Source organism: Melospiza georgiana, chromosome 8 (assembly GCF_028018845.1).
Source record: "Melospiza georgiana isolate bMelGeo1 chromosome 8, bMelGeo1.pri, whole genome shotgun sequence".
NCBI classification, from domain to species: Eukaryota; Metazoa; Chordata; class Aves; order Passeriformes; family Passerellidae; genus Melospiza; species Melospiza georgiana.
In genome coordinates, this window is record NC_080437.1 from 3,464,131 (window position 1) to 3,492,006 (window position 27,876).

The 27,876-nt window shown below is 55.2% G+C and overlaps 3 protein-coding genes across 3 annotated transcripts; all 3 read left to right on the plus strand.

The window, feature by feature from the left end:
* Positions 1-3,170: 3,170 nt before the first annotated feature.
* Positions 3,171-6,057, plus strand: LOC131086304 (C-type lectin domain family 2 member H-like). Its single transcript, XM_058029252.1, has 6 exons — positions 3,171-3,354; positions 4,222-4,449; positions 4,829-4,927; positions 5,030-5,211; positions 5,412-5,512; positions 5,603-6,057. Exons 1-6 carry the CDS (start codon positions 3,171-3,173, stop codon positions 5,718-5,720), a joined length of 912 nt encoding a protein of 303 aa, XP_057885235.1. The 3' UTR covers positions 5,721-6,057.
* A 5,559-nt stretch (positions 6,058-11,616) lies between these two features.
* Positions 11,617-14,599, plus strand: LOC131086414 (C-type lectin domain family 2 member H-like). Its single transcript, XM_058029421.1, has 6 exons — positions 11,617-11,897; positions 12,764-12,991; positions 13,371-13,469; positions 13,572-13,753; positions 13,954-14,054; positions 14,145-14,599. Exons 1-6 carry the CDS (start codon positions 11,714-11,716, stop codon positions 14,260-14,262), a joined length of 912 nt encoding a protein of 303 aa, XP_057885404.1. The 5' UTR covers positions 11,617-11,713; the 3' UTR covers positions 14,263-14,599.
* A 5,566-nt stretch (positions 14,600-20,165) lies between these two features.
* LOC131086392 (C-type lectin domain family 2 member H-like) lies at positions 20,166-23,141 on the plus strand. The gene is made up of 6 exons (XM_058029385.1): positions 20,166-20,439; positions 21,306-21,533; positions 21,913-22,011; positions 22,114-22,295; positions 22,496-22,596; positions 22,687-23,141. The coding sequence occupies exons 1-6, from the start codon at positions 20,256-20,258 to the stop codon at positions 22,802-22,804; spliced, it is 912 nt and encodes a 303-aa protein (XP_057885368.1). The 5' UTR covers positions 20,166-20,255; the 3' UTR covers positions 22,805-23,141.
* The last annotated feature ends 4,735 nt before the right edge of the window (positions 23,142-27,876 follow it).

Sequence of the window (27,876 nt, forward strand, 5' to 3'; positions counted from 1 at the left end):
AAAACATATGTAGATAACACGAACTTTTAAACTCTGTGGTTTGGGACAAGCACTCTTTTCCCCCCTTTCTTTGAAATAGATATGCAACTCCTGAGACCCTGGCTAGTGCTCCCTGCATTTGTTCATGCCTTTACAATTGAACAAGTAGCTGATAAGATTGACAAGGAAGATACAACTCAGGTACTCACCAGGCAGCAGCCTCCAAACTCTTTGGGTGATGCAAGGAGCAGTAGGGTGTGAAGACTGCTTTCCAGTGTGAGATTAATCCATAAAAACCTGCTCACTGACATAAAAATCTGTGGGAGCCATAAACAAGCGATGTGGGTCTCCAGGCAGCTCTTTAAAATGCAGTTTATTCCATCCAAGACCTTACAGCAGTCCAGGGTCATGGGCGACAGAGCCTGTGCCTACAGCTGTCAACTCCAGTTGCAGACAAGCCTGGGATCCTTTGGTTTTGATTACAATGCATTATATACTTTTCTTTGCTGAGCATCTTCATACAGAACCAATCTATACCTTAACTTTTGCCTACAGGCTATCATAACTACTGTAATTACCATATTCATCTTACTGTTCTCCAATCACTACAAGTTAGTAAGGCACATTTTAAGCTAGAAGCTGTTTTTCAGTTTCCTTACAGTGGAAAATTCAGAGACCTTTTTTCTACTTGCAGCATCAGCAGTCTTGTTGGTCCGTGGAATCTTTTTCCCCGGTAAAAAACATCTTCTTGTCTGAGGTGGGTTTATCCTTTACTCTAAGCCATAAAAACCCCTTCTAACTAACTTACCCTTTGCCTTCTTAGTTATTCAGTAATATTGGCTCAGAAATTTATTTCCTCTATATCAAAACTCGCTTCCATCTCTATTTAATTCTCAGACTCTACATTCAAAAATCTTTCAGCCAAACATACATATCTGTGAGACTTTCTTGTCAAACTTTCGTCCTTCCCAACAAAAGTCACTTCTTAGAAGCCACTTGTTTTTTCTCAAAGGTGCAAGAGCTGGAGTGTCTGACAAAGCCTGGGCAGAATGATGAAGAATATTCCTGTCACATTTCTCCTTCTCTTCCTGTGCCAGCAAGAGGACCCATCCTCGTTAAGGGTTTTGTTCCTGTGTGACAGTGTGTAGTTCAGAGCTAAAGCCGTGCCCAGGAGCGTTCATGATTTAATCTGCACTGCCCACTCAGCCGTGTGAGCTCTGAGCAGTGTGCTGGAAAGTGGGGCCGAGCCAATTTCGGGCAGTCGGGCTCGGAGCTTCCAGGGTTTGGAGTCAAGAGCGGAGGCTGAGCTCCCTCTGTGGTCAGAGAGGGGAGACACCTTCCTGTGCAGGGAACGCTTTCCCAGCCGGGTTTGCTCTCCTGACAGCTCAAGTCTCGCCTCTTCAAGAGCAGAGCACGCTGTGCCCCCAGGGCTTTGCTGCTGGCAGCACTGGGAGAGATCCTGGGAACACTGGGAGGGAACTGGGAGCACAGGGAATGCCAGGAGGGAACTGGGAGGGAGAGTGGGAGCAGCGGGAGTGAGCAGGAAGGAGCACTGCGAGGGATATCAAGAGCCCTGGGAAGGAACAGTGCTCCCAGCTCCTGCCCAGTGCTCTCCCCATCCCTGCCGGGGCTTGCCAGCAAGAGGGAAACTGGCAGGGAACTGGGAGGGAACTGCTCAGCACTGTGCGAGGGGCAGCAGCCCCAGGGGTGACCAGTGAGGAGAGGGAAGTGCCCCCAGCCCCTCCCCAGTGCCCCCAGAAACGAGACATTACAGGGAGAAAAGGGATTGAAATGGAGGGGGAAAGCTTTTCTGTAACTGTGTTTGAACTGGGGAGGATCCCCATTCACCTATGATTTGAAGGGTCTCATTTGAAGGAAAACACCCTTTTCATCATTTTGGGTGCCTCTCTTGGCGGGCATTCAGTGTGTTCCTTGATTTTTATGTTTAAATGGAAGGAGAATATCTTTATTGTACTTTTCAATTGAGGGAAAGAGCCCCATTTTCATCATCTTCAGGTTCAAACTGAGAGCAAACACGGCTGTCCCTGGTCTGAAAGGGTTTCCCTTGAGAGGAACCTCTTGAACTGTAAGAGTTCCATCGAGGGGGACCTTCCATTTGATGGGACCTTCACAGATTCAAGGTGTCCTAAAGCCCCCAGAATACTCTTTGTTGAGGGAAATTGAAGTGGGAAATCGTATTTCCACTCCTTTTAGGAGGCTAAATTGAGGAAAACACCCCCTTCATTCAGATTTTATTCCAGATTAAACTGAGGGGAGACCCTCCTTATGCATCATTTCGGGATCTAAATTGAGAGGGAACCTCCGTTCACCTCTTCATTCAAGGCTTTGAACTGGCGGCAAGAGGGAGTTTCCCCTTGGTTTAATCCATGCAGCAACTGTAATAGAAGGGTGAGGATGAGCTGGCGCTGCGGGCCGGGCTCAGTTTCTCCCTGGGGACGGCAAACGCCGCCAGGCACCGAGTGATGCCCCCGGCACTGCCTGTGCCGCGCCCGCTGGATCCAGCAGCGCTGGAAGCTCCAGGAGCAGCTCAGCGCCTGCTCCGCGCTCGGCCCTGCGAGCTCGGCACGGAGCGGGAGGCTCCGGACACATCCCCGCGCTGGGGCAGAGCCGCTGCCCGGCCCGGGGATCCTTTATCCCCCTGCTGCGGCTGCCGGGGACCGAGGGCACAGTCCTGCTTCCGAGGCTGAACTCTGCTGCTTTACCGCTCGTTCTCTTGCCATGATTTGTGTCACAATAAATTCAAAGTATTCCCCCCGGTCGTGTCCCTTTATACCGGTGACCGGTGAGTGATCTCTGCCTGGCCTTTGCCGATCCTCGAGCCTTTCCTCCTGTGTTCTGTTGCCTGCCCAGGGGCAGGAGCAGAGGCACAGAGCGCTTTTGCTGGCCCCGGGCACCTGGCCTGGCCCAGCACACCCCAAGAATCTTGGCGGTGATTCACTCTTGAGAGTCCCAGAAACTCCTCCCTTGGGGCTGCGCTTCTTCAGCAGCGTCTTCGGCGCGTTCCTTCCTTCGCCGTCCTCTTCAGCGAAGTAATTTCTGTCATCGCAAGGTTTCTTCGGGACAGAAGCGTCGGACGCGGAATTCGTGGGAGTGGCGCAAACACCTGGCCTCACCTCACCGCTCTCTCCTCCCACTGCTCGCGCGATCGGCTGCGTTTCGCAGGCCGATGGATGAAAACGCCCAGAATCCCTCCCACACCTCCATCGGCCTTCAAGTGCCGGCGCAGCCGCCGTGCCTGCTGTGTCTTGTCGGGATCGGAGAAGCGGCGGCGCGTTCGGGTCATTCTGCAGCGGCGGCGGCGGCACCCGGAGCCCGGCGGGACGGCGGCGGAGCTCGGAGGCGGCTCCAGCCCAGGTGGGACCGCAGTCGATGCTGCCACGCTCGGGGCTCGCTGCGGGCGGAGGGGGTCCGCGGTGAGGGCCGGGAGGATTCTGGCGAGTTCCTGGTGCCGGCTTCTTCCGTGTTCCCCTGCGCTGGGATCGCCGAGGGCGCGGCTGCCCGCGCTCTCCTCCTTGCCCGGATGGCCGGCATGGAGCCGGTGCCGCGGCAGCGATGGCTCATCGCGGCTGCTCTCGCTAGGACGGAGGCGGCTGCTCCGTGCTCGGGACCCTTCCCGCCCGTGCGGCACCGGGCTGGGGGCCGCTGCTCGGGTGGGAGGTGTCCGTGCCCGGCTCGGGGCTGGCACGGCATGAACTTGAACCCAGTGCCTCAGAGCCCAAAGCGCTGCAGGCGCCGAGTGCGGGCACCAAGCGGCGCATCCTGCCCGCTCCGGGGCTGAGGCTTCTCGGCGCTGCCCTATGTGCCGGCAGCCGCTCCGTGTGCCCAGGCAGGGAGCCGCAGCGGCCGTACCGGCGCTCGGTGTGCCCGGGCTCCGAGGGGCTGGGGAAGGGAATCGTGCGGGGCACAATGGTGAGCAGCCCGGGGCTGCTGCTTCTTGCCCCTCGGCAGGCGGACTCCGAGCCGCAGCTGCCCCGGGCCAGCAGCAGCCGGCAGCTCGCAGGCGCTCTCAGCGCCCGGCCCACCACGGAGCTGGGCTGCAGCGGCTGCAGAGCCACAGGGGCCGCGGCTGCGGCCACCGCACAGCTCCCGGAGGCTGCGCTTGTCTCCGCACCTGCTGCCGCACCTCTGGGCAGCGGCGACAGCGCAGCCACAGCTGCCACCGCCCTCCTGAGCCCCTGCACGGCCGGCACCAGCAGCGACCTCTCATCCTGCCCCTTTCAGGGTGCCATCAGCGTGTCTGTAAAGCTGTTCCCGAGGCCGAGCTCCTAAAGGCTTTGCCAACACTCGTGATGTGTCCGAAGGAAGATGCTATTTGTTCCAGCCAGAGAGACTCTGGCTGTGAGCTAAACGAGAGTGAATTCTGCTCCATTCTTGGGGTTGGGAATGAGCCCCTGAAGACAGGATCTGCAACCAGCAATGAACACAAAAGGAACCTCCGAAGATTCCTGGGTGAGTGCAGGGCCAACCCTGTGGCCTCTAGGGTGGGGACAGTGTCCCCTCCCAAAGGCAGGGCTGGCAGGTGTGTGGCTGTTTCCCAATGTCTGGAAGAGGCCTCGTGCTCTGCTGAGCCCCATCAGTGGCTGGAAGCAAGAGCCCCAGCTGCCCCCAAGGCTGTGCAGTTCTCCTGCTGCAGCCTGTGCCCACAGCTGTGTCCCTGCCTGTGCCCACAGCTGTGTCCCTGCCTGTGGCCAGGCTCTTGGCTCTCTGGCTGCCAGCTGAGGGAGGGCCACACTGCCTCAGAGCTCCCTGCTTTGCTCCCTGGCCATGGGCTGAGCAGATTGCAGGGCCGGCTCTGCTTCTGGCAGCCAGCAGCTCTTTCCTGCTCCAGGTGAACTGTTCAGGTGCCATCCTGTGGGCACGGCGGTGCTGATTCTGCTGCTCCTGGTGCTGGTGCTGGCTTTGGGGGCAGCCGTGGCTGTGCAGTCAGGTAAGGGAGGGGCAGCAGCCTGGGCCCAGCCCCTCGGGGCAGAGCGGGCTCCCTGCTCCCTGCACAGGGGAATCCTCAGAGCTTCTCCTCTTCCTCCTGCAGCACTACAGGTTCCAGTCACACCTGCAACCCCACAGTGTGTTCTGGGCTGTCCCCATGGCTGGGTCGGGTCCAATGGGGTCTGCTACTACTTCTCACGGGAATACAGCACGTGGGAGCAGGGTCAGGAACGGTGCTCCGAGCTCAATGCCTCCCTGGCCATTGCCAAGGATGAGGAGGCCATGGTGAGTGAGGGGCTGCGGGCGCTGTGGGGTGGCTGAGGGCAGCCTGGGGGCGCTCCTGGGCCGGGCTCGGTGCTCGCAGGGCCGGGGCTCCAGCCCTGGGCCGGGGCCTTGCAGGGAAGGAGCCCCGGCGTGCGAGGGGAGCCCCGGGCACGTGTCTCCACGAGGGGCCGGGGCAGCTCCCACTCCTCTCTCCTGGGCAGGATTTGCTCTTCCGTCTCCGCGGGAACGGCGATTTCTGGCTCGGGCTGCGCAGACGGGGCGAGCGCCTGCACTGGGGGGACGGCAGCAGCTACAGCTCCCGGTGAGTGCCGGGGAGCCGGGCAGGGCCTGGGGGCACAGGGGCACAAGGGCTTCCCCGGGCAGCCAGCGCTGCCTCTGCTTCTCCCTGCAGGTTTCCTGTCCTCGGCAATTCCCAGTGTGTGTACCTGGCTGACGGGAAAAGATTCAGGAGTGAGTTCTGCTCCAATGAGCGGCCGTATGTCTGCAGCAAGGCCCAAGCTCCCCTGTAACAGGGGCTGCACAAAGGACCTTCTCCACGCTGGGCAGTGCCAGCTTCACCTCTGAGCCCAGCACAGCGCTGTCCTTCCTCAGCTGCACCCTGTGCCTTGCATTTCCTCTCAGGGTCACCTCAGTGCCTCTTCATCCCCAGTGCCAACGCTGGGCTGGGGCTGCAAAGGAAAAGTCTCTGCAATCCATCCTGACACCGATGCTGCCTGCAGTGAGTGCCTTGCCCTCATGACCCAACAAGCTCAGACAGGAAATCCAAATTACCCTGGGATTTTGGAAATTATTACAAACTGGCCTGAAGGTGACACTGTTGCACTTTCCACGGAAGAGGAAGAAGAAGTTCAGCTGAGAAGTGATGAGGAGGGATCCCGCTTTTGGCATCAGGCACCTGACTGTGAAGAAGGGTCTCTCAGCTGCTGGCTCTCTCTCTCTCTCAGCTTCGGAGAAGGATGGTCATACCTGCTACTGCCAGCACCATAACCCAGCCCAGAGCTGGAATAAGCTCGAGAGAATAAAATAAACAGAATAAAGAAGCTGCACCACCTGGTCTTCTCTGTCTGTTAACATTAAAAGAGCTGCCCTGAGTCACCATCGGGGCGGCCACACTGGTTTAAAAGAGTCATGGGAAAGGCTGGGATATGTGAAGGGAATAAAATTCAGAGAATGGTGTGAAATAGTCTAAAAATACTGCAAGAGTAGTGGTCACTGCCAAAGTGTCACAAAAATACCTGTACCAAGGGACTGTGAGTCATACAGGACCAGGTCTGGACCGTGTCACCTCCCAAGGACACGGCTGGACTGGGGTGGGTGGGGCTTCCTCTGTTGCCGATGGGCTGATTGTGGGAACGCTGAGCAGGCGTTCCTTGCGTTTGCGAGTCACGCAGGACCGGGGTGGGGCTTCCTTCGTCGCTGTGTAGCTGATTGTGGGAACGCTCAGTAGGTGCCTTCCTTGCGTTTGTGAGTCACGCAGGACCAGGGTGAGGCTTCCTATTTCGCCACAGGCTGATTGTGTACTCACTGGGTGCATTCCTTGCCTTTGCCAGCCACGCAGAAGCACAGGAATGTGCTGAGGTTTCCTCTGCCACCTATGGGCTGATTCTAGGAACACTGAGTAGGCGTTCCCTGCATTTGTTAGTCACGCAGGACTGCAGGACCGGCGTGGGGCTTCCTCTGTTGTTGACCGGTTGATTGTGGGAACATTGAACAGGACGTTCCTTACGTCTGTGAGTCACACAGGACCGCAGGACCAGAGTGGGGCTTTGTCAGTCGCGGCGGCGTAGCTGATTGTGGGAACGCTCAGTCGGTGCGTTCCTTGCATTTGTGAGTCATGCAGGACTGGGGTGGGGCTTTCTCAGTCGCTGGGTAGCAGGTTGATTAAAAGAGGCCTCTAGGGAGTGCAGAGAACAGGAGCGGGCAAACAGGTTTGTGGCATGTCTCTGAGGGCGTGGTGCAGCAGTTTGGGCAGGCAGGGTGTCCTAGGTTACAATACAAAGGTGTGTTCTGTTCCCATCTTCAAGAGCTGTTGAGACCAGGAGAAGCATTGTTTTTCCTTATCTCCAGTCAATGGGCCCATCAATGCCTAGCCCTTGACTCAGAGATAATTCCCTCTGGGAGCCATTTCTTTAAGGGACCCACTGCAAGACTCATGAAATGAAATCAGTCCATTGTGAGATGCCCCACGTAGGGGCGAGGAGCTAAGCATCCCCACCTGCACATAATCTGGCCTTTGGGACAGAACAAGGTGCCCTTGCCCACTGGTTTCCAGAGGACAAAGAGCTACCAGATCTTTTCTATGGGATCACCACTTCAACAAGACCATTTCATCTGGACTGCCACCACCACCCTAAGTAGCAGGGTGTCAGGTTGTATTCCGACTCTGACAGTGGTTTTTTCTTTAGTATTATTGCATGTATTTTGTTTTTTTCCTTGTCCTAATAAATTCATTATTTCCGACTTGGAGTCTCTCACTGCTTTTGCTTTCAAACCAGAACATCCATCCTCTTTCTTATTTTGTCATCTCAACAACTGCTAAGCAAACGTTTCTAATCCTGTCAATTGGCAATGCAACCGCTCCTTAATTCAGGTTTTAAAGTCAGGCTCTGCCCAAGCCATTGACTTGATTTTTTTTTTTTATGAAGTTGTTGGCGCTTAACAAGCTCTGTGCTGCTTTAAAGCCTTTCTCCAAGGCTCAAAGAATGACCCTGGCAGGGAGTGCAGGAGCGTTGTGCACTCCTTGTTTGGAAATGGAGGGCATTAAATCAGGATCTTTTAAAAGCCATTGAAATTAAGGCACTGGGATTCCTTTGGGAAATGGTCCATTTAGGATAGAGCCACAGTGCCAGAAGCTGTTTGTCTGATGCTCAGTTCATTCTCTGATCAGTGCAGGGCCAGACCCTCAAGAAATGCATGAGCCAAACCCAGCAAGGTGAGGAAAAGAGCCGAGCTGAGCTGAGAGAGCTGGAGAGATGAAATGCCACAAATGGGCCAGCAGCATGGCCCTCCCCAGCAGATTTTCTTACAGTTGAATTTTAAAAATGCTAAAAGCTGTTGCTCAGTTCTTTGGGATCTGGCTTGCAACTGCAGAGGGGATGAGCTCTCCTACTGGAACTCAGGCACTGGAGTGCCACATGCCTGCAGCCTGATTGCTTCCCATTCTGCTTAAATTCTGTGTTTCTTTCATTTGGTTTTTTTTGCGTGGTTTTTTTTCTTTTCTTTTTCATTTTAAGTATTCTTAGCCATGCTACAAGTGAAAGAAGAGAACAGAAATAGGCTGGAGCACCACTGGCACAGTAATTGATATATTACTCTCTCTCTTTTCCCTTGAAAAACATATGTAGATAACACGAACTTTTAAACTCTGTGGTTTGGGACAAGCACTCTTTTCCCCCTTTCTTTGAAATAGATATGCAACTCCTGAGACCCTGGCTAGTGCTCCCTGCATTTTGTTCATGCCTTTACAATTGAACAAGTAGCTGATAAGATTGACAAGGAAGATACAACTCAGGTACTCACCAGGCAGCAGCCTCCAAACTCTTTGGGTGATGCAAGGAGCAGTAGGGTGTGAAGACTGCTTTCCAGTGTGAGATTAATCCATAAAAACCTGCTCACTGACATAAAAATCTGTGGGAGCCATAAACAAGCGATGTGGGTCTCCAGGCAGCTCTTTAAAATGCAGTTTATTCCATCCAAGACCTTACAGCAGTCCAGGGTCATGGGCGACAGAGCCTGTGCCTACAGCTGTCAACTCCAGTTGCAGACAAGCCTGGGGATCCTTTGGTTTTGATTACAATGCATTATATACTTTTCTTTGCTGAGCATCTTCATACAGAACCAATCTATACCTTAACTTTTGCCTACAGGCTATCATAACTACTGTAATTACCATATTCATCTTACTGTTCTCCAATCACTACAAGTTAGTAAGGCACATTTTAAGCTAGAAGCTGTTTTTCAGTTTCCTTACAGTGGAAAATTCAGAGACCTTTTTTCTACTTGCAGCATCAGCAGTCTTGTTGGTCCGTGGAATCTTTTTCCCCGGTAAAAACATCTTCTTGTCTGAGGTGGGTTTATCCTTTACTCTAAGCCATAAAAACCCCTTCTAACTAACTTACCCTTTGCCTTCTTAGTTATTCAGTAATATTGGCTCAGAAATTTATTTCCTCTATATCAAAACTCGCTTCCATCTCTATTTAATTCTCAGACTCTACATTCAAAAATCTTTCAGCCAAACATACATATCTGTGAGACTTTCTTGTCAAACTTTCGTCCTTCCCAACAAAAGTCACTTCTTAGAAGCCACTTGTTTTTTCTCAAAAGGTGCAAGAGCTGGAGTGTCTGACAAAGCCTGGGCAGAATGATGAAGAATATTCCTGTCACATTTCTCCTTCTCTTCCTGTGCCAGCAAGAGGACCCATCCTCGTTAAGGGTTTTGTTCCTGTGTGACAGTGTGTAGTTCAGAGCTAAAGCCGTGCCCAGGAGCGTTCATGATTTAATCTGCACTGCCCACTCAGCCGTGTGAGCTCTGAGCAGTGTGCTGGAAAGTGGGGCCGAGCCAATTTCGGGCAGTCGGGCTCGGAGCTTCCAGGGTTTGGAGTCAAGAGCGGAGGCTGAGCTCCCTCTGTGGTCAGAGAGGGGAGACACCTTCCTGTGCAGGGAACGCTTTCCCAGCCGGGTTTGCTCTCCTGACAGCTCAAGTCTCGCCTCTTCAAGAGCAGAGCACGCTGTGCCCCCAGGGCTTTGCTGCTGGCAGCACTGGGAGAGATCCTGGGAACACTGGGAGGGAACTGGGAGCACAGGGAATGCCAGGAGGGAACTGGGAGGGAGAGTGGGAGCAGCGGGAGTGAGCAGGAAGGAGCACTGCGAGGGATATCAAGAGCCCTGGGAAGGAACAGTGCTCCCAGCTCCTGCCCAGTGCTCTCCCCATCCCTGCCGGGGCTTGCCAGCAAGAGGGAAACTGGCAGGGAACTGGGAGGGAACTCCTCAGCACTGTGCAAGGGGCAGCAGCCCCAGGGGTGACCAGTGAGGAGAGGGAAGTGCCCCCAGCCCCTCCCCAGTGCCCCCAGAAACGAGACATTACAGGGAGAAAAGGGATTGAAATGGAGGGGGAAAGCTTTTCTGTAACTGTGTTTGAACTGGGGAGGATCCCCATTCACCTATGATTTGAAGGGTCTCATTTGAAGGAAAACACCCTTTTCATCATTTTGGGTGCCTCTCTTGGCGGGCATTCAGTGTGTTCCTTGATTTTTATGTTTAAATGGAAGGAGAATATCTTTATTGTACTTTTCAATTGAGGGAAAGAGCCCCATTTTCATCATCTTCAGGTTCAAACTGAGAGCAAACACGGCTGTCCCTGGTCTGAAAGGGCTTCCCTTGAGAGGAACCTCTTGAACTGTAAGAGTTCCATCGAGGGGGACCTTCCATTTGATGGGACCTTCACAGATTCAAGGTGTCCTAAAGCCCCCAGAATACTCTTTGTTGAGGGAAATTGAAGTGGGAAATCGTATTTCCACTCGTTTTAGGAGGCTAAATTGAGGAAAACACCCCCTTCATTCAGATTTTATTCCAGATTAAACTGAGGGGAGACCCTCCTTATGCATCATTTCGGGATCTAAATTGAGAGGGAACCTCCGTTCACCTCTTCATTCAAGGCTTTGAACTGGCGGCAAGAGGGAGTTTCCCCTTGGTTTAATCCATGCAGCAACTGTAATAGAAGGGTGAGGATGAGCTGGCGCTGCGGGCCGGGCTCAGTTTCTCCCTGGGGACGGCAAACGCCGCCAGGCACCGAGCGATGCCCCCGGCACTGCCTGTGCCGCGCCCGCTGGATCCAGCAGCGCTGGAAGCTCCAGGAGCAGCTCAGCGCCTGCTCCGCGCTCGGCCCTGCGAGCCCGGCCCGGAGCGGGGGCTCCGGACACATCCCCGTGCTGGGGCAGAGCCGCTGCCCGGCCCGGGGATCCTTTATCCCCCTGCTGCGGCTGCCGGGGACCGAGGGCACAGTCCTGCTTCCGAGGCTGAACTCTGCTGCTTTACCGCTCGTTCTCTTGCCATGATTTGTGTCACAATAAATTCAAAGTATTCCCCCCGGTCGTGTCCCTTTATACCGGTGACCGGTGAGTGATCTCTGCCTGGCCTTTGCCGATCCTCGAGCCTTTCCTCCTGTGTTCTGTTGCCTGCCCAGGGGCAGGAGCAGAGGCACAGAGCGCTTTTGCTGGCCCCGGGCACCTAGCCTGGCCCAGCACACCCCAAGAATCTTGGCGGTGATTCACTCTTGAGAGTGCCAGAAACTCCTCCCTTGGGGCTGCGCTTCTTCAGCAGCGTCTTCGGCGCGTTCCTTCCTTCGCCGTCCTCTTCAGCGAAGTAATTTCTGTCATCGCAAGGTTTCTTCGGGACAGAAGCGTCGGACGCGGAATTCGTGGGAGTGGCGCAAACACCTGGCCTCACCTCACCGCTCTCTCCTCCCACTGCTCGCGCGATCGGCTGCGTTTCCGCAGGCCGATGGATGAAAACGCCCAGAATCCCTCCCACACCTCCATCGGCCTTCAAGTGCCGGCGCAGCCGCCGTGCCTGCTGTGTCTTGTCGGGATCGGAGAAGCGGCGGCGCGTTCGGGTCATTCTGCAGCGGCGGCGGCGGCACCCGGAGCCCGGCGGGACGGCGGCGGAGCTCGGAGGCGGCTCCAGCCCAGGTGGGACCGCAGTCGATGCTGCCACGCTCGGGGCTCGCTGCGGGCGGAGGGGTCCGCGGTGAGGGCCGGGAGGATTCTGGCGAGTTCCTGGTGCCGGCTTCTTCCGTGTTCCCCTGCGCTGGGATCGCCGAGGGCGCGGCTGCCCGCGCTCTCCTCCTTGCCCGGATGGCCGGCATGGAGCCGGTGCCGCGGCAGCGATGGCTCATCGCGGCTGCTCTCGCTAGGACGGAGGCGGCTGCTCCGTGCTCGGGACCCTTCCCGCCCGTGCGGCACCGGGCTGGGGGCCGCTGCTCGGGCGGGAGGTGTCCGTGCCCGGCTCGGGGCTGGCACGGCATGAACTTGAACCCAGTGCCTCAGAGCCCAAAGCGCTGCAGGCGCCGAGTGCGGGCACCAAGCGGCGCATCCTGCCCGCTCCGGGGCTGAGGCTTCTCGGCGCTGCCCTATGTGCCGGCAGCCGCTCCGTGTGCCCAGGCAGGGAGCCGCAGCGGCCGTACCGGCGCTCGGTGTGCCCGGGCTCCGAGGGGCTGGGGAAGGGAATCGTGCGGGGCACAATGGTGAGCAGCCCGGGGCTGCTGCTTCTTGCCCCTCGGCAGGCGGACTCCGAGCCGCAGCTGCCCCGGGCCAGCAGCAGCCGGCAGCTCGCAGGCGCTCTCAGCGCCCGGCCCGCCACGGAGCTGGGCTGCAGCGGCTGCAGAGCCACAGGGGCCGCGGCTGCGGCCACCGCACAGCTCCCGGAGGCTGCGCTTGTCTCCGCACCTGCTGCCGCACCTCTGGGCAGCGGCGACAGCGCACCCACAGCTGCCACCGCCCTCCTGAGCCCCTGCACGGCCGGCACCAGCAGCGACCTCTCATCCTGCCCCTTTCAGGGTGCCATCAGCGTGTCTGTAAAGCTGTTCCCGAGGCCGAGCTCCTAAAGGCTTTGCCAACACTCGTGATGTGTCCGAAGGAAGATGCTATTTGTTCCAGCCAGAGAGACTCTGGCTGTGAGCTAAACGAGAGTGAATTCTGCTCCATTCTTGGGGTTGGGAATGAGCCCCTGAAGACAGGATCTGCAACCAGCAATGAACACAAAAGGAACCTCCGAAGATTCCTGGGTGAGTGCAGGGCCAACCCTGTGGCCTCTAGGGTGGGGACAGTGTCCTCTCCCAAAGGCAGGGCTGGCAGGTGTGTGGCTGTTTCCCAATGTCTGGAAGAGGCCTCGTGCTCTGCTGAGCCCCATCAGTGGCTGGAAGCAAGAGCCCCAGCTGCCCCCAAGGCTGTGCAGTTCTCCTGCTGCAGCCTGTGCCCACAGCTGTGTCCCTGCCTGTGCCCACAGCTGTGTCCCTGCCTGTGGCCAGGCTCTTGGCTCTCTGGCTGCCAGCTGAGGGAGGGCCACACTGCCTCAGAGCTCCCTGCTTTGCTCCCTGGCCATGGGCTGAGCAGATTGCAGGGCCGGCTCTGCTTCTGGCAGCCAGCAGCTCTTTCCTGCTCCAGGTGAACTGTTCAGGTGCCATCCTGTGGGCACGGCGGTGCTGATTCTGCTGCTCCTGGTGCTGGTGCTGGCTTTGGGGGCAGCCGTGGCTGTGCAGTCAGGTAAGGGAGGGGCAGCAGCCTGGGCCCAGCCCCTCGGGGCAGAGCGGGCTCCCTGCTCCCTGCACAGGGGAATCCTCAGAGCTTCTCCTCTTCCTCCTGCAGCACTACAGGTTCCAGTCACACCTGCAACCCCACAGTGTGTTCTGGGCTGTCCCCATGGCTGGGTCGGGTCCAATGGGGTCTGCTACTACTTCTCACGGGAATACAGCACGTGGGAGCAGGGTCAGGAACGGTGCTCCGAGCTCAATGCCTCCCTGGCCATTGCCAAGGATGAGGAGGCCATGGTGAGTGAGGGGCTGCGGGCGCTGTGGGGTGGCTGAGGGCAGCCTGGGGGCGCTCCTGGGCCGGGCTCGGTGCTCGTGGGACCGGGGCTCCAGCCCTGGGCCGGGGCCTTGCAGGGAAGGAGCCCCGGCGTGCGAGGGGAGCCCCGGGCACGTGTCTCCACGAGGGGCCGGGGCAGCTCCCACTCCTCTCTCCTGGGCAGGATTTGCTCTTCCGTCTCCGCGGGAACGGCGATTTCTGGCTCGGGCTGCGCAGACGGGGCGAGCGCCTGCACTGGGGGGACGGCAGCAGCTACAGCTCCCGGTGAGTGCCGGGGAGCCGGGCAGGGCCTGGGGGCACAGGGGCACAAGGGCTTCCCCGGGCAGCCAGCGCTGCCTCTGCTTCTCCCTGCAGGTTTCCTGTCCTCGGCAATTCCCAGTGTGTGTACCTGGCTGACGGGAAAAGATTCAGGAGTGAGTTCTGCTCCAATGAGCGGCCGTATGTCTGCAGCAAGGCCCAAGCTCCCCTGTAACAGGGGCTGCACAAAGGACCTTCTCCACGCTGGGCAGTGCCAGCTTCACCTCTGAGCCCAGCACAGCGCTGTCCTTCCTCAGCTGCACCCTGTGCCTTGCACTTCCTCTCAGGGGCACCTCAGTGCCTCTTCATCCCCAGTGCCAACGCTGGGCTGGGGCTGCAAAGGAAAAGTCTCTGCAATCCATCCTGACACCGATGCTGCCTGCAGTGAGTGCCTTGCCCTCATGACCCAACAAGCTCAGACAGGAAATCCAAATTACCCTGGGATTTTGGAAATTATTACAAACTGGCCTGAAGGTGACACTGTTGCACTTTCCACGGAAGAGGAAGAAGAAGTTCAGCTGAGAAGTGATGAGGAGGGATCCCGCTTTTGGCATCAGGCACCTGACTGTGAAGAAGGGTCTCTCAGCTGCTGGCTCTCTCTCTCTCTCAGCTTCGGAGAAGGATGGTCATACCTGCTACTGCCAGCACCATAACCCAGCCCAGAGCTGGAATAAGCTCGAGAGAATAAAATAAACAGAATAAAGAAGCTGCACCACCTGGTCTTCTCTGTCTGTTAACATTAAAAGAGCTGCCCTGAGTCACCATCGGGGCGGCCACACTGGTTTAAAAGAGTCATGGGAAAGGCTGGGATATGTGAAGGGAATAAAATTCAGAGAATGGTGTGAAATAGTCTAAAAATACTGCAAGAGTAGTGGTCACTGCCAAAGTGTCACAAAAATACCTGTACCAAGGGACTGTGAGTCATACAGGACCAGGTCTGGACCGTGTCACCTCCCAAGGACACGGCTGGACTGGGGTGGGTGGGGCTTCCTCTGTTGCCGATGGGCTGATTGTGGGAACGCTGAGCAGGCGTTCCTTGCGTTTGCGAGTCACGCAGGACCGGGGTGGGGCTTCCTTCGTCGCTGTGTAGCTGATTGTGGGAACGCTCAGTAGGTGCCTTCCTTGCGTTTGTGAGTCACGCAGGACCAGGGTGAGGCTTCCTATTTCGCCACAGGCTGATTGTGTACTCACTGGGTGCATTCCTTGCCTTTGCCAGCCACGCAGAAGCACAGGAATGTGCTGAGGTTTCCTCTGCCACCTATGGGCTGATTCTAGGAACACTGAGTAGGCGTTCCCTGCATTTGTTAGTCACGCAGGACTGCAGGACCGGCGTGGGGCTTCCTCTGTTGTTGACCGGTTGATTGTGGGAACATTGAACAGGACGTTCCTTACGTCTGTGAGTCACACAGGACCGCAGGACCAGAGTGGGGCTTTGTCAGTCGCGGCGGCGTAGCTGATTGTGGGAACGCTCAGTCGGTGCGTTCCTTGCATTTGTGAGTCATGCAGGACTGGGGTGGGGCTTTCTCAGTCGCTGGGTAGCAGGTTGATTAAAAGAGGCCTCTAGGGAGTGCAGAGAACAGGAGCGGGCAAACAGGTTTGTGGCATGTCTCTGAGGGCGTGGTGCAGCAGTTTGGGCAGGCAGGGTGTCCTAGGTTACAATACAAAGGTGTGTTCTGTTCCCATCTTCAAGAGCTGTTGAGACCAGGAGAAGCATTGTTTTTCCTTATCTCCAGTCAATGGGCCCATCAATGCCTAGCCCTTGACTCAGAGATAATTCCCTCTGGGAGCCATTTCTTTAAGGGACCCACTGCAAGACTCATGGAATGAAATCAGTCCATTGTGAGATGCCCCACGTAGGGGCGAGGAGCTAAGCATCCCCACCTGCACGTAATCTGGCCTTTGGGACAGAACAAGGTGCCCTTGCCCACTGGTTTCCAGAGGACAAAGAGCTACCAGATCTTTTCTATGGGATCACCACTTCAACAAGACCATTTCATCTGGACTGCCACCACCACCCTAAGTAGCAGGGTGTCAGGTTGTATTCCGACTCTGACAGTGGTTTTTTCTTTAGTATTATTGCATGTATTTTGTTTTTTTCCTTGTCCTAATAAATTCATTATTTCCGACTTGGAGTCTCTCACTGCTTTTGCTTTCAAACCAGAACATCCATCCTCTTTCTTATTTTGTCATCTCAACAACTGCTAAGCAAACGTTTCTAATCCTGTCAATTGGCAATGCAACCGCTCCTTAATTCAGGTTTTAAAGTCAGGCTCTGCCCAAGCCATTGACTTGATTTTTTTTTTTTATGAAGTTGTTGGCGCTTAACAAGCTCTGTGCTGCTTTAAAGCCTTTCTCCAAGGCTCAAAGAATGACCCTGGCAGGGAGTGCAGGAGCGTTGTGCACTCCTTGTTTGGAAATGGAGGGCATTAAATCAGGATCTTTTAAAAGCCATTGAAATTAAGGCACTGGGATTCCTTTGGGAAATGGTCCATTTAGGATAGAGCCACAGTGCCAGAAGCTGTTTGTCTGATGCTCAGTTCATTCTCTGATCAGTGCAGGGCCAGACCCTCAAGAAATGCATGAGCCAAACCCAGCAAGGTGAGGAAAAGAGCCGAGCTGAGCTGAGAGAGCTGGAGAGATGAAATGCCACAAATGGGCCAGCAGCATGGCCCTCCCCAGCAGATTTTCTTACAGTTGAATTTTAAAAATGCTAAAAGCTGTTGCTCAGTTCTTTGGGATCTGGCTTGCAACTGCAGAGGGGATGAGCTCTCCTACTGGAACTCAGGCACTGGAGTGCCACATGCCTGCAGCCTGATTGCTTCCCATTCTGCTTAAATTCTGTGTTTCTTTCATTTGGTTTTTTTTGCGTGGTTTTTTTTCTTTTCTTTTTCATTTTAAGTATTCTTAGCCATGCTACAAGTGAAAGAAGAGAACAGAAATAGGCTGGAGCACCACTGGCACAGTAATTGATATATTACTCTCTCTCTTTTCCCTTGAAAAACATATGTAGATAACACGAACTTTTAAACTCTGTGGTTTGGGACAAGCACTCTTTTCCCCCTTTCTTTGAAATAGATATGCAACTCCTGAGACCCTGGCTAGTGCTCCCTGCATTTTGTTCATGCCTTTACAATTGAACAAGTAGCTGATAAGATTGACAAGGAAGATACAACTCAGGTACTCACCAGGCAGCAGCCTCCAAACTCTTTGGGTGATGCAAGGAGCAGTAGGGTGTGAAGACTGCTTTCCAGTGTGAGATTAATCCATAAAAACCTGCTCACTGACATAAAAATCTGTGGGAGCCATAAACAAGCGATGTGGGTCTCCAGGCAGCTCTTTAAAATGCAGTTTATTCCATCCAAGACCTTACAGCAGTCCAGGGTCATGGGCGACAGAGCCTGTGCCTACAGCTGTCAACTCCAGTTGCAGACAAGCCTGGGGATCCTTTGGTTTTGATTACAATGCATTATATACTTTTCTTTGCTGAGCATCTTCATACAGAACCAATCTATACCTTAACTTTTGCCTACAGGCTATCATAACTACTGTAATTACCATATTCATCTTACTGTTCTCCAATCACTACAAGTTAGTAAGGCACATTTTAAGCTAGAAGCTGTTTTTCAGTTTCCTTACAGTGGAAAATTCAGAGACCTTTTTTCTACTTGCAGCATCAGCAGTCTTGTTGGTCCGTGGAATCTTTTTCCCCGGTAAAAACATCTTCTTGTCTGAGGTGGGTTTATCCTTTACTCTAAGCCATAAAAACCCCTTCTAACTAACTTACCCTTTGCCTTCTTAGTTATTCAGTAATATTGGCTCAGAAATTTATTTCCTCTATATCAAAACTCGCTTCCATCTCTATTTAATTCTCAGACTCTACATTCAAAAATCTTTCAGCCAAACATACATATCTGTGAGACTTTCTTGTCAAACTTTCGTCCTTCCCAACAAAAGTCACTTCTTAGAAGCCACTTGTTTTTTCTCAAAAGGTGCAAGAGCTGGAGTGTCTGACAAAGCCTGGGCAGAATGATGAAGAATATTCCTGTCACATTTCTCCTTCTCTTCCTGTGCCAGCAAGAGGACCCATCCTCGTTAAGGGTTTTGTTCCTGTGTGACAGTGTGTAGTTCAGAGCTAAAGCCGTGCCCAGGAGCGTTCATGATTTAATCTGCACTGCCCACTCAGCCGTGTGAGCTCTGAGCAGTGTGCTGGAAAGTGGGGCCGAGCCAATTTCGGGCAGTCGGGCTCGGAGCTTCCAGGGTTTGGAGTCAAGAGCGGAGGCTGAGCTCCCTCTGTGGTCAGAGAGGGGAGACACCTTCCTGTGCAGGGAACGCTTTCCCAGCCGGGTTTGCTCTCCTGACAGCTCAAGTCTCGCCTCTTCAAGAGCAGAGCACGCTGTGCCCCCAGGGCTTTGCTGCTGGCAGCACTGGGAGAGATCCTGGGAACACTGGGAGGGAACTGGGAGCACAGGGAATGCCAGGAGGGAACTGGGAGGGAGAGTGGGAGCAGCGGGAGTGAGCAGGAAGGAGCACTGCGAGGGATATCAAGAGCCCTGGGAAGGAACAGTGCTCCCAGCTCCTGCCCAGTGCTCTCCCCATCCCTGCCGGGGCTTGCCAGCAAGAGGGAAACTGGCAGGGAACTGGGAGGGAACTGCTCAGCACTGTGCGAGGGGCAGCAGCCCCAGGGGTGACCAGTGAGGAGAGGGAAGTGCCCCCAGCCCCTCCCCAGTGCCCCCAGAAACGAGACATTACAGGGAGAAAAGGGATTGAAATGGAGGGGGAAAGCTTTTCTGTAACTGTGTTTGAACTGGGGAGGATCCCCATTCACCTATGATTTGAAGGGTCTCATTTGAAGGAAAACACCCTTTTCATCATTTTGGGTGCCTCTCTTGGCGGGCATTCAGTGTGTTCCTTGATTTTTATGTTTAAATGGAAGGAGAATATCTTTATTGTACTTTTCAATTGAGGGAAAGAGCCCCATTTTCATCATCTTCAGGTTCAAACTGAGAGCAAACACGGCTGTCCCTGGTCTGAAAGGGTTTCCCTTGAGAGGAACCTCTTGAACTGTAAGAGTTCCATCGAGGGGGACCTTCCATTTGATGGGACCTTCACAGATTCAAGGTGTCCTAAAGCCCCCAGAATACTCTTTGTTGAGGGAAATTGAAGTGGGAAATCGTATTTCCACTCCTTTTAGGAGGCTAAATTGAGGAAAACACCCCCTTCATTCAGATTTTATTCCAGATTAAACTGAGGGGAGACCCTCCTTATGCATCATTTCGGGATCTAAATTGAGAGGGAACCTCCGTTCACCTCTTCATTCAAGGCTTTGAACTGGCGGCAAGAGGGAGTTTCCCCTTGGTTTAATCCATGCAGCAACTGTAATAGAAGGGTGAGGATGAGCTGGCGCTGCGGGCCGGGCTCAGTTTCTCCCTGGGGACGGCAAACGCCGCCAGGCACCGAGTGATGCCCCCGGCACTGCCTGTGCCGCGCCCGCTGGATCCAGCAGCGCTGGAAGCTCCAGGAGCAGCTCAGCGCCTGCTCCGCGCTCGGCCCTGCGAGCTCGGCACGGAGCGGGGGCTCCGGACACATCCCCGCGCTGGGGCAGAGCCGCTGCCCGGCCCGGGGATCCTTTATCCCCCTGCTGCGGCTGCCGGGGACCGAGGGCACAGTCCTGCTTCCGAGGCTGAACTCTGCTGCTTTACCGCTCGTTCTCTTGCCATGATTTGTGTCACAATAAATTCAAAGTATTCCCCCCGGTCGTGTCCCTTTATACCGGTGACCGGTGAGTGATCTCTGCCTGGCCTTTGCCGATCCTCGAGCCTTTCCTCCTGTGTTCTGTTGCCTGCCCAGGGGCAGGAGCAGAGGCACAGAGCGCTTTTGCTGGCCCCGGGCACCTGGCCTGGCCCAGCACACCCCAAGAATCTTGGCGGTGATTCACTCTTGAGAGTCCCAGAAACTCCTCCCTTGGGGCTGCGCTTCTTCAGCAGCGTCTTCGGCGCGTTCCTTCCTTCGCCGTCCTCTTCAGCGAAGTAATTTCTGTCATCGCAAGGTTTCTTCGGGACAGAAGCGTCGGACGCGGAATTCGTGGGAGTGGCGCAAACACCTGGCCTCACCTCACCGCTCTCTCCTCCCACTGCTCGCGCGATCGGCTGCGTTTCCGCAGGCCGATGGATGAAAACGCCCAGAATCCCTCCCACACCTCCATCGGCCTTCAAGTGCCGGCGCAGCCGCCGTGCCTGCTGTGTCTTGTCGGGATCGGAGAAGCGGCGGCGCGTTCGGGTCATTCTGCAGCGGCGGCGGCGGCACCCGGAGCCCGGCGGGACGGCGGCGGAGCTCGGAGGCGGCTCCAGCCCAGGTGGGACCGCAGTCGATGCTGCCACGCTCGGGGCTCGCTGCGGGCGGAGGGGTCCGCGGTGAGGGCCGGGAGGATTCTGGCGAGTTCCTGGTGCCGGCTTCTTCCGTGTTCCCCTGCGCTGGGATCGCCGAGGGCGCGGCTGCCCGCGCTCTCCTCCTTGCCCGGATGGCCGGCATGGAGCCGGTGCCGCGGCAGCGATGGCTCATCGCGGCTGCTCTCGCTAGGACGGAGGCGGCTGCTCCGTGCTCGGGACCCTTCCCGCCCGTGCGGCACCGGGCTGGGGGCCGCTGCTCGGGTGGGAGGTGTCCGTGCCCGGCTCGGGGCTGGCACGGCATGAACTTGAACCCAGTGCCTCAGAGCCCAAAGCGCTGCAGGCGCCGAGTGCGGGCACCAAGCGGCGCATCCTGCCCGCTCCGGGGCTGAGGCTTCTCGGCGCTGCCCTATGTGCCGGCAGCCGCTCCGTGTGCCCAGGCAGGGAGCCGCAGCGGCCGTACCGGCGCTCGGTGTGCCCGGGCTCCGAGGGGCTGGGGAAGGGAATCGTGCGGGGCACAATGGTGAGCAGCCCGGGGCTGCTGCTTCTTGCCCCTCGGCAGGCGGACTCCGAGCCGCAGCTGCCCCGGGCCAGCAGCAGCCGGCAGCTCGCAGGCGCTCTCAGCGCCCGGCCCACCACGGAGCTGGGCTGCAGCGGCTGCAGAGCCACAGGGGCCGCGGCTGCGGCCACCGCACAGCTCCCGGAGGCTGCGCTTGTCTCCGCACCTGCTGCCGCACCTCTGGGCAGCGGCGACAGCGCAGCCACAGCTGCCACCGCCCTCCTGAGCCCCTGCACGGCCGGCACCAGCAGCGACCTCTCATCCTGCCCCTTTCAGGGTGCCATCAGCGTGTCTGTAAAGCTGTTCCCGAGGCCGAGCTCCTAAAGGCTTTGCCAACACTCGTGATGTGTCCGAAGGAAGATGCTATTTGTTCCAGCCAGAGAGACTCTGGCTGTGAGCTAAACGAGAGTGAATTCTGCTCCATTCTTGGGGTTGGGAATGAGCCCCTGAAGACAGGATCTGCAACCAGCAATGAACACAAAAGGAACCTCCGAAGATTCCTGGGTGAGTGCAGGGCCAACCCTGTGGCCTCTAGGGTGGGGACAGTGTCCCCTCCCAAAGGCAGGGCTGGCAGGTGTGTGGCTGTTTCCCAATGTCTGGAAGAGGCCTCGTGCTCTGCTGAGCCCCATCAGTGGCTGGAAGCAAGAGCCCCAGCTGCCCCCAAGGCTGTGCAGTTCTCCTGCTGCAGCCTGTGCCCACAGCTGTGTCCCTGCCTGTGCCCACAGCTGTGTCCCTGCCTGTGGCCAGGCTCTTGGCTCTCTGGCTGCCAGCTGAGGGAGGGCCACACTGCCTCAGAGCTCCCTGCTTTGCTCCCTGGCCATGGGCTGAGCAGATTGCAGGGCCGGCTCTGCTTCTGGCAGCCAGCAGCTCTTTCCTGCTCCAGGTGAACTGTTCAGGTGCCATCCTGTGGGCACGGCGGTGCTGATTCTGCTGCTCCTGGTGCTGGTGCTGGCTTTGGGGGCAGCCGTGGCTGTGCAGTCAGGTAAGGGAGGGGCAGCAGCCTGGGCCCAGCCCCTCGGGGCAGAGCGGGCTCCCTGCTCCCTGCACAGGGGAATCCTCAGAGCTTCTCCTCTTCCTCCTGCAGCACTACAGGTTCCAGTCACACCTGCAACCCCACAGTGTGTTCTGGGCTGTCCCCATGGCTGGGTCGGGTCCAATGGGGTCTGCTACTACTTCTCACGGGAATACAGCACGTGGGAGCAGGGTCAGGAACGGTGCTCCGAGCTCAATGCCTCCCTGGCCATTGCCAAGGATGAGGAGGCCATGGTGAGTGAGGGGCTGCGGGCGCTGTGGGGTGGCTGAGGGCAGCCTGGGGGCGCTCCTGGGCCGGGCTCGGTGCTCGCAGGGCCGGGGCTCCAGCCCTGGGCCGGGGCCTTGCAGGGAAGGAGCCCCGGCGTGCGAGGGGAGCCCCGGGCACGTGTCTCCACGAGGGGCCGGGGCAGCTCCCACTCCTCTCTCCTGGGCAGGATTTGCTCTTCCGTCTCCGCGGGAACGGCGATTTCTGGCTCGGGCTGCGCAGACGGGGCGAGCGCCTGCACTGGGGGGACGGCAGCAGCTACAGCTCCCGGTGAGTGCCGGGGAGCCGGGCAGGGCCTGGGGGCACAGGGGCACAAGGGCTTCCCCGGGCAGCCAGCGCTGCCTCTGCTTCTCCCTGCAGGTTTCCTGTCCTCGGCAATTCCCAGTGTGTGTACCTGGCTGACGGGAAAAGATTCAGGAGTGAGTTCTGCTCCAATGAGCGGCCGTATGTCTGCAGCAAGGCCCAAGCTCCCCTGTAACAGGGGCTGCACAAAGGACCTTCTCCACGCTGGGCAGTGCCAGCTTCACCTCTGAGCCCAGCACAGCGCTGTCCTTCCTCAGCTGCACCCTGTGCCTTGCATTTCCTCTCAGGGTCACCTCAGTGCCTCTTCATCCCCAGTGCCAACGCTGGGCTGGGGCTGCAAAGGAAAAGTCTCTGCAATCCATCCTGACACCGATGCTGCCTGCAGTGAGTGCCTTGCCCTCATGACCCAACAAGCTCAGACAGGAAATCCAAATTACCCTGGGATTTTGGAAATTATTACAAACTGGCCTGAAGGTGACACTGTTGCACTTTCCACGGAAGAGGAAGAAGAAGTTCAGCTGAGAAGTGATGAGGAGGGATCCCGCTTTTGGCATCAGGCACCTGACTGTGAAGAAGGGTCTCTCAGCTGCTGGCTCTCTCTCTCTCTCAGCTTCGGAGAAGGATGGTCATACCTGCTACTGCCAGCACCATAACCCAGCCCAGAGCTGGAATAAGCTCGAGAGAATAAAATAAACAGAATAAAGAAGCTGCACCACCTGGTCTTCTCTGTCTGTTAACATTAAAAGAGCTGCCCTGAGTCACCATCGGGGCGGCCACACTGGTTTAAAAGAGTCATGGGAAAGGCTGGGATATGTGAAGGGAATAAAATTCAGAGAATGGTGTGAAATAGTCTAAAAATACTGCAAGAGTAGTGGTCACTGCCAAAGTGTCACAAAAATACCTGTACCAAGGGACTGTGAGTCATACAGGACCAGGTCTGGACCGTGTCACCTCCCAAGGACACGGCTGGACTGGGGTGGGTGGGGCTTCCTCTGTTGCCGATGGGCTGATTGTGGGAACGCTGAGCAGGCGTTCCTTGCGTTTGCGAGTCACGCAGGACCGGGGTGGGGCTTCCTTCGTCGCTGTGTAGCTGATTGTGGGAACGCTCAGTAGGTGCCTTCCTTGCGTTTGTGAGTCACGCAGGACCAGGGTGAGGCTTCCTATTTCGCCACAGGCTGATTGTGTACTCACTGGGTGCATTCCTTGCCTTTGCCAGCCACGCAGAAGCACAGGAATGTGCTGAGGTTTCCTCTGCCACCTATGGGCTGATTCTAGGAACACTGAGTAGGCGTTCCCTGCATTTGTTAGTCACGCAGGACTGCAGGACCGGCGTGGGGCTTCCTCTGTTGTTGACCGGTTGATTGTGGGAACATTGAACAGGACGTTCCTTACGTCTGTGAGTCACACAGGACCGCAGGACCAGAGTGGGGCTTTGTCAGTCGCGGCGGCGTAGCTGATTGTGGGAACGCTCAGTCGGTGCGTTCCTTGCATTTGTGAGTCATGCAGGACTGGGGTGGGGCTTTCTCAGTCGCTGGGTAGCAGGTTGATTAAAAGAGGCCTCTAGGGAGTGCAGAGAACAGGAGCGGGCAAACAGGTTTGTGGCATGTCTCTGAGGGCGTGGTGCAGCAGTTTGGGCAGGCAGGGTGTCCTAGGTTACAATACAAAGGTGTGTTCTGTTCCCATCTTCAAGAGCTGTTGAGACCAGGAGAAGCATTGTTTTTCCTTATCTCCAGTCAATGGGCCCATCAATGCCTAGCCCTTGACTCAGAGATAATTCCCTCTGGGAGCCATTTCTTTAAGGGACCCACTGCAAGACTCATGAAATGAAATCAGTCCATTGTGAGATGCCCCACGTAGGGGCGAGGAGCTAAGCATCCCCACCTGCACATAATCTGGCCTTTGGGACAGAACAAGGTGCCCTTGCCCACTGGTTTCCAGAGGACAAAGAGCTACCAGATCTTTTCTATGGGATCACCACTTCAACAAGACCATTTCATCTGGACTGCCACCACCACCCTAAGTAGCAGGGTGTCAGGTTGTATTCCGACTCTGACAGTGGTTTTTTCTTTAGTATTATTGCATGTATTTTGTTTTTTTCCTTGTCCTAATAAATTCATTATTTCCGACTTGGAGTCTCTCACTGCTTTTGCTTTCAAACCAGAACATCCATCCTCTTTCTTATTTTGTCATCTCAACAACTGCTAAGCAAACGTTTCTAATCCTGTCAATTGGCAATGCAACCGCTCCTTAATTCAGGTTTTAAAGTCAGGCTCTGCCCAAGCCATTGACTTGATTTTTTTTTTTTATGAAGTTGTTGGCGCTTAACAAGCTCTGTGCTGCTTTAAAGCCTTTCTCCAAGGCTCAAAGAATGACCCTGGCAGGGAGTGCAGGAGCGTTGTGCACTCCTTGTTTGGAAATGGAGGGCATTAAATCAGGATCTTTTAAAAGCCATTGAAATTAAGGCACTGGGATTCCTTTGGGAAATGGTCCATTTAGGATAGAGCCACAGTGCCAGAAGCTGTTTGTCTGATGCTCAGTTCATTCTCTGATCAGTGCAGGGCCAGACCCTCAAGAAATGCATGAGCCAAACCCAGCAAGGTGAGGAAAAGAGCCGAGCTGAGCTGAGAGAGCTGGAGAGATGAAATGCCACAAATGGGCCAGCAGCATGGCCCTCCCCAGCAGATTTTCTTACAGTTGAATTTTAAAAATGCTAAAAGCTGTTGCTCAGTTCTTTGGGATCTGGCTTGCAACTGCAGAGGGGATGAGCTCTCCTACTGGAACTCAGGCACTGGAGTGCCACATGCCTGCAGCCTGATTGCTTCCCATTCTGCTTAAATTCTGTGTTTCTTTCATTTGGTTTTTTTTGCGTGGTTTTTTTTCTTTTCTTTTTCATTTTAAGTATTCTTAGCCATGCTACAAGTGAAAGAAGAGAACAGAAATAGGCTGGAGCACCACTGGCACAGTAATTGATATATTACTCTCTCTCTTTTCCCTTGAAAAACATATGTAGATAACACGAACTTTTAAACTCTGTGGTTTGGGACAAGCACTCTTTTCCCCCTTTCTTTGAAATAGATATGCAACTCCTGAGACCCTGGCTAGTGCTCCCTGCATTTTGTTCATGCCTTTACAATTGAACAAGTAGCTGATAAGATTGACAAGGAAGATACAACTCAGGTACTCACCAGGCAGCAGCCTCCAAACTCTTTGGGTGATGCAAGGAGCAGTAGGGTGTGAAGACTGCTTTCCAGTGTGAGATTAATCCATAAAAACCTGCTCACTGACATAAAAATCTGTGGGAGCCATAAACAAGCGATGTGGGTCTCCAGGCAGCTCTTTAAAATGCAGTTTATTCCATCCAAGACCTTACAGCAGTCCAGGGTCATGGGCGACAGAGCCTGTGCCTACAGCTGTCAACTCCAGTTGCAGACAAGCCTGGGGATCCTTTGGTTTTGATTACAATGCATTATATACTTTTCTTTGCTGAGCATCTTCATACAGAACCAATCTATACCTTAACTTTTGCCTACAGGCTATCATAACTACTGTAATTACCATATTCATCTTACTGTTCTCCAATCACTACAAGTTAGTAAGGCACATTTTAAGCTAGAAGCTGTTTTTCAGTTTCCTTACAGTGGAAAATTCAGAGACCTTTTTTCTACTTGCAGCATCAGCAGTCTTGTTGGTCCGTGGAATCTTTTTCCCCGGTAAAAACATCTTCTTGTCTGAGGTGGGTTTATCCTTTACTCTAAGCCATAAAAACCCCTTCTAACTAACTTACCCTTTGCCTTCTTAGTTATTCAGTAATATTGGCTCAGAAATTTATTTCCTCTATATCAAAACTCGCTTCCATCTCTATTTAATTCTCAGACTCTACATTCAAAAATCTTTCAGCCAAACATACATATCTGTGAGACTTTCTTGTCAAACTTTCGTCCTTCCCAACAAAAGTCACTTCTTAGAAGCCACTTGTTTTTTCTCAAAAGGTGCAAGAGCTGGAGTGTCTGACAAAGCCTGGGCAGAATGATGAAGAATATTCCTGTCACATTTCTCCTTCTCTTCCTGTGCCAGCAAGAGGACCCATCCTCGTTAAGGGTTTTGTTCCTGTGTGACAGTGTGTAGTTCAGAGCTAAAGCCGTGCCCAGGAGCGTTCATGATTTAATCTGCACTGCCCACTCAGCCGTGTGAGCTCTGAGCAGTGTGCTGGAAAGTGGGGCCGAGCCAATTTCGGGCAGTCGGGCTCGGAGCTTCCAGGGTTTGGAGTCAAGAGCGGAGGCTGAGCTCCCTCTGTGGTCAGAGAGGGGAGACACCTTCCTGTGCAGGGAACGCTTTCCCAGCCGGGTTTGCTCTCCTGACAGCTCAAGTCTCGCCTCTTCAAGAGCAGAGCACGCTGTGCCCCCAGGGCTTTGCTGCTGGCAGCACTGGGAGAGATCCTGGGAACACTGGGAGGGAACTGGGAGCACAGGGAATGCCAGGAGGGAACTGGGAGGGAGAGTGGGAGCAGCGGGAGTGAGCAGGAAGGAGCACTGCGAGGGATATCAAGAGCCCTGGGAAGGAACAGTGCTCCCAGCTCCTGCCCAGTGCTCTCCCCATCCCTGCCGGGGCTTGCCAGCAAGAGGGAAACTGGCAGGGAACTGGGAGGGAACTCCTCAGCACTGTGCAAGGGGCAGCAGCCCCAGGGGTGACCAGTGAGGAGAGGGAAGTGCCCCCAGCCCCTCCCCAGTGCCCCCAGAAACGAGACATTACAGGGAGAAAAGGGATTGAAATGGAGGGGGAAAGCTTTTCTGTAACTGTGTTTGAACTGGGGAGGATCCCCATTCACCTATGATTTGAAGGGTCTCATTTGAAGGAAAACACCCTTTTCATCATTTTGGGTGCCTCTCTTGGCGGGCATTCAGTGTGTTCCTTGATTTTTATGTTTAAATGGAAGGAGAATATCTTTATTGTACTTTTCAATTGAGGGAAAGAGCCCCATTTTCATCATCTTCAGGTTCAAACTGAGAGCAAACACGGCTGTCCCTGGTCTGAAAGGGCTTCCCTTGAGAGGAACCTCTTGAACTGTAAGAGTTCCATCGAGGGGGACCTTCCATTTGATGGGACCTTCACAGATTCAAGGTGTCCTAAAGCCCCCAGAATACTCTTTGTTGAGGGAAATTGAAGTGGGAAATCGTATTTCCACTCGTTTTAGGAGGCTAAATTGAGGAAAACACCCCCTTCATTCAGATTTTATTCCAGATTAAACTG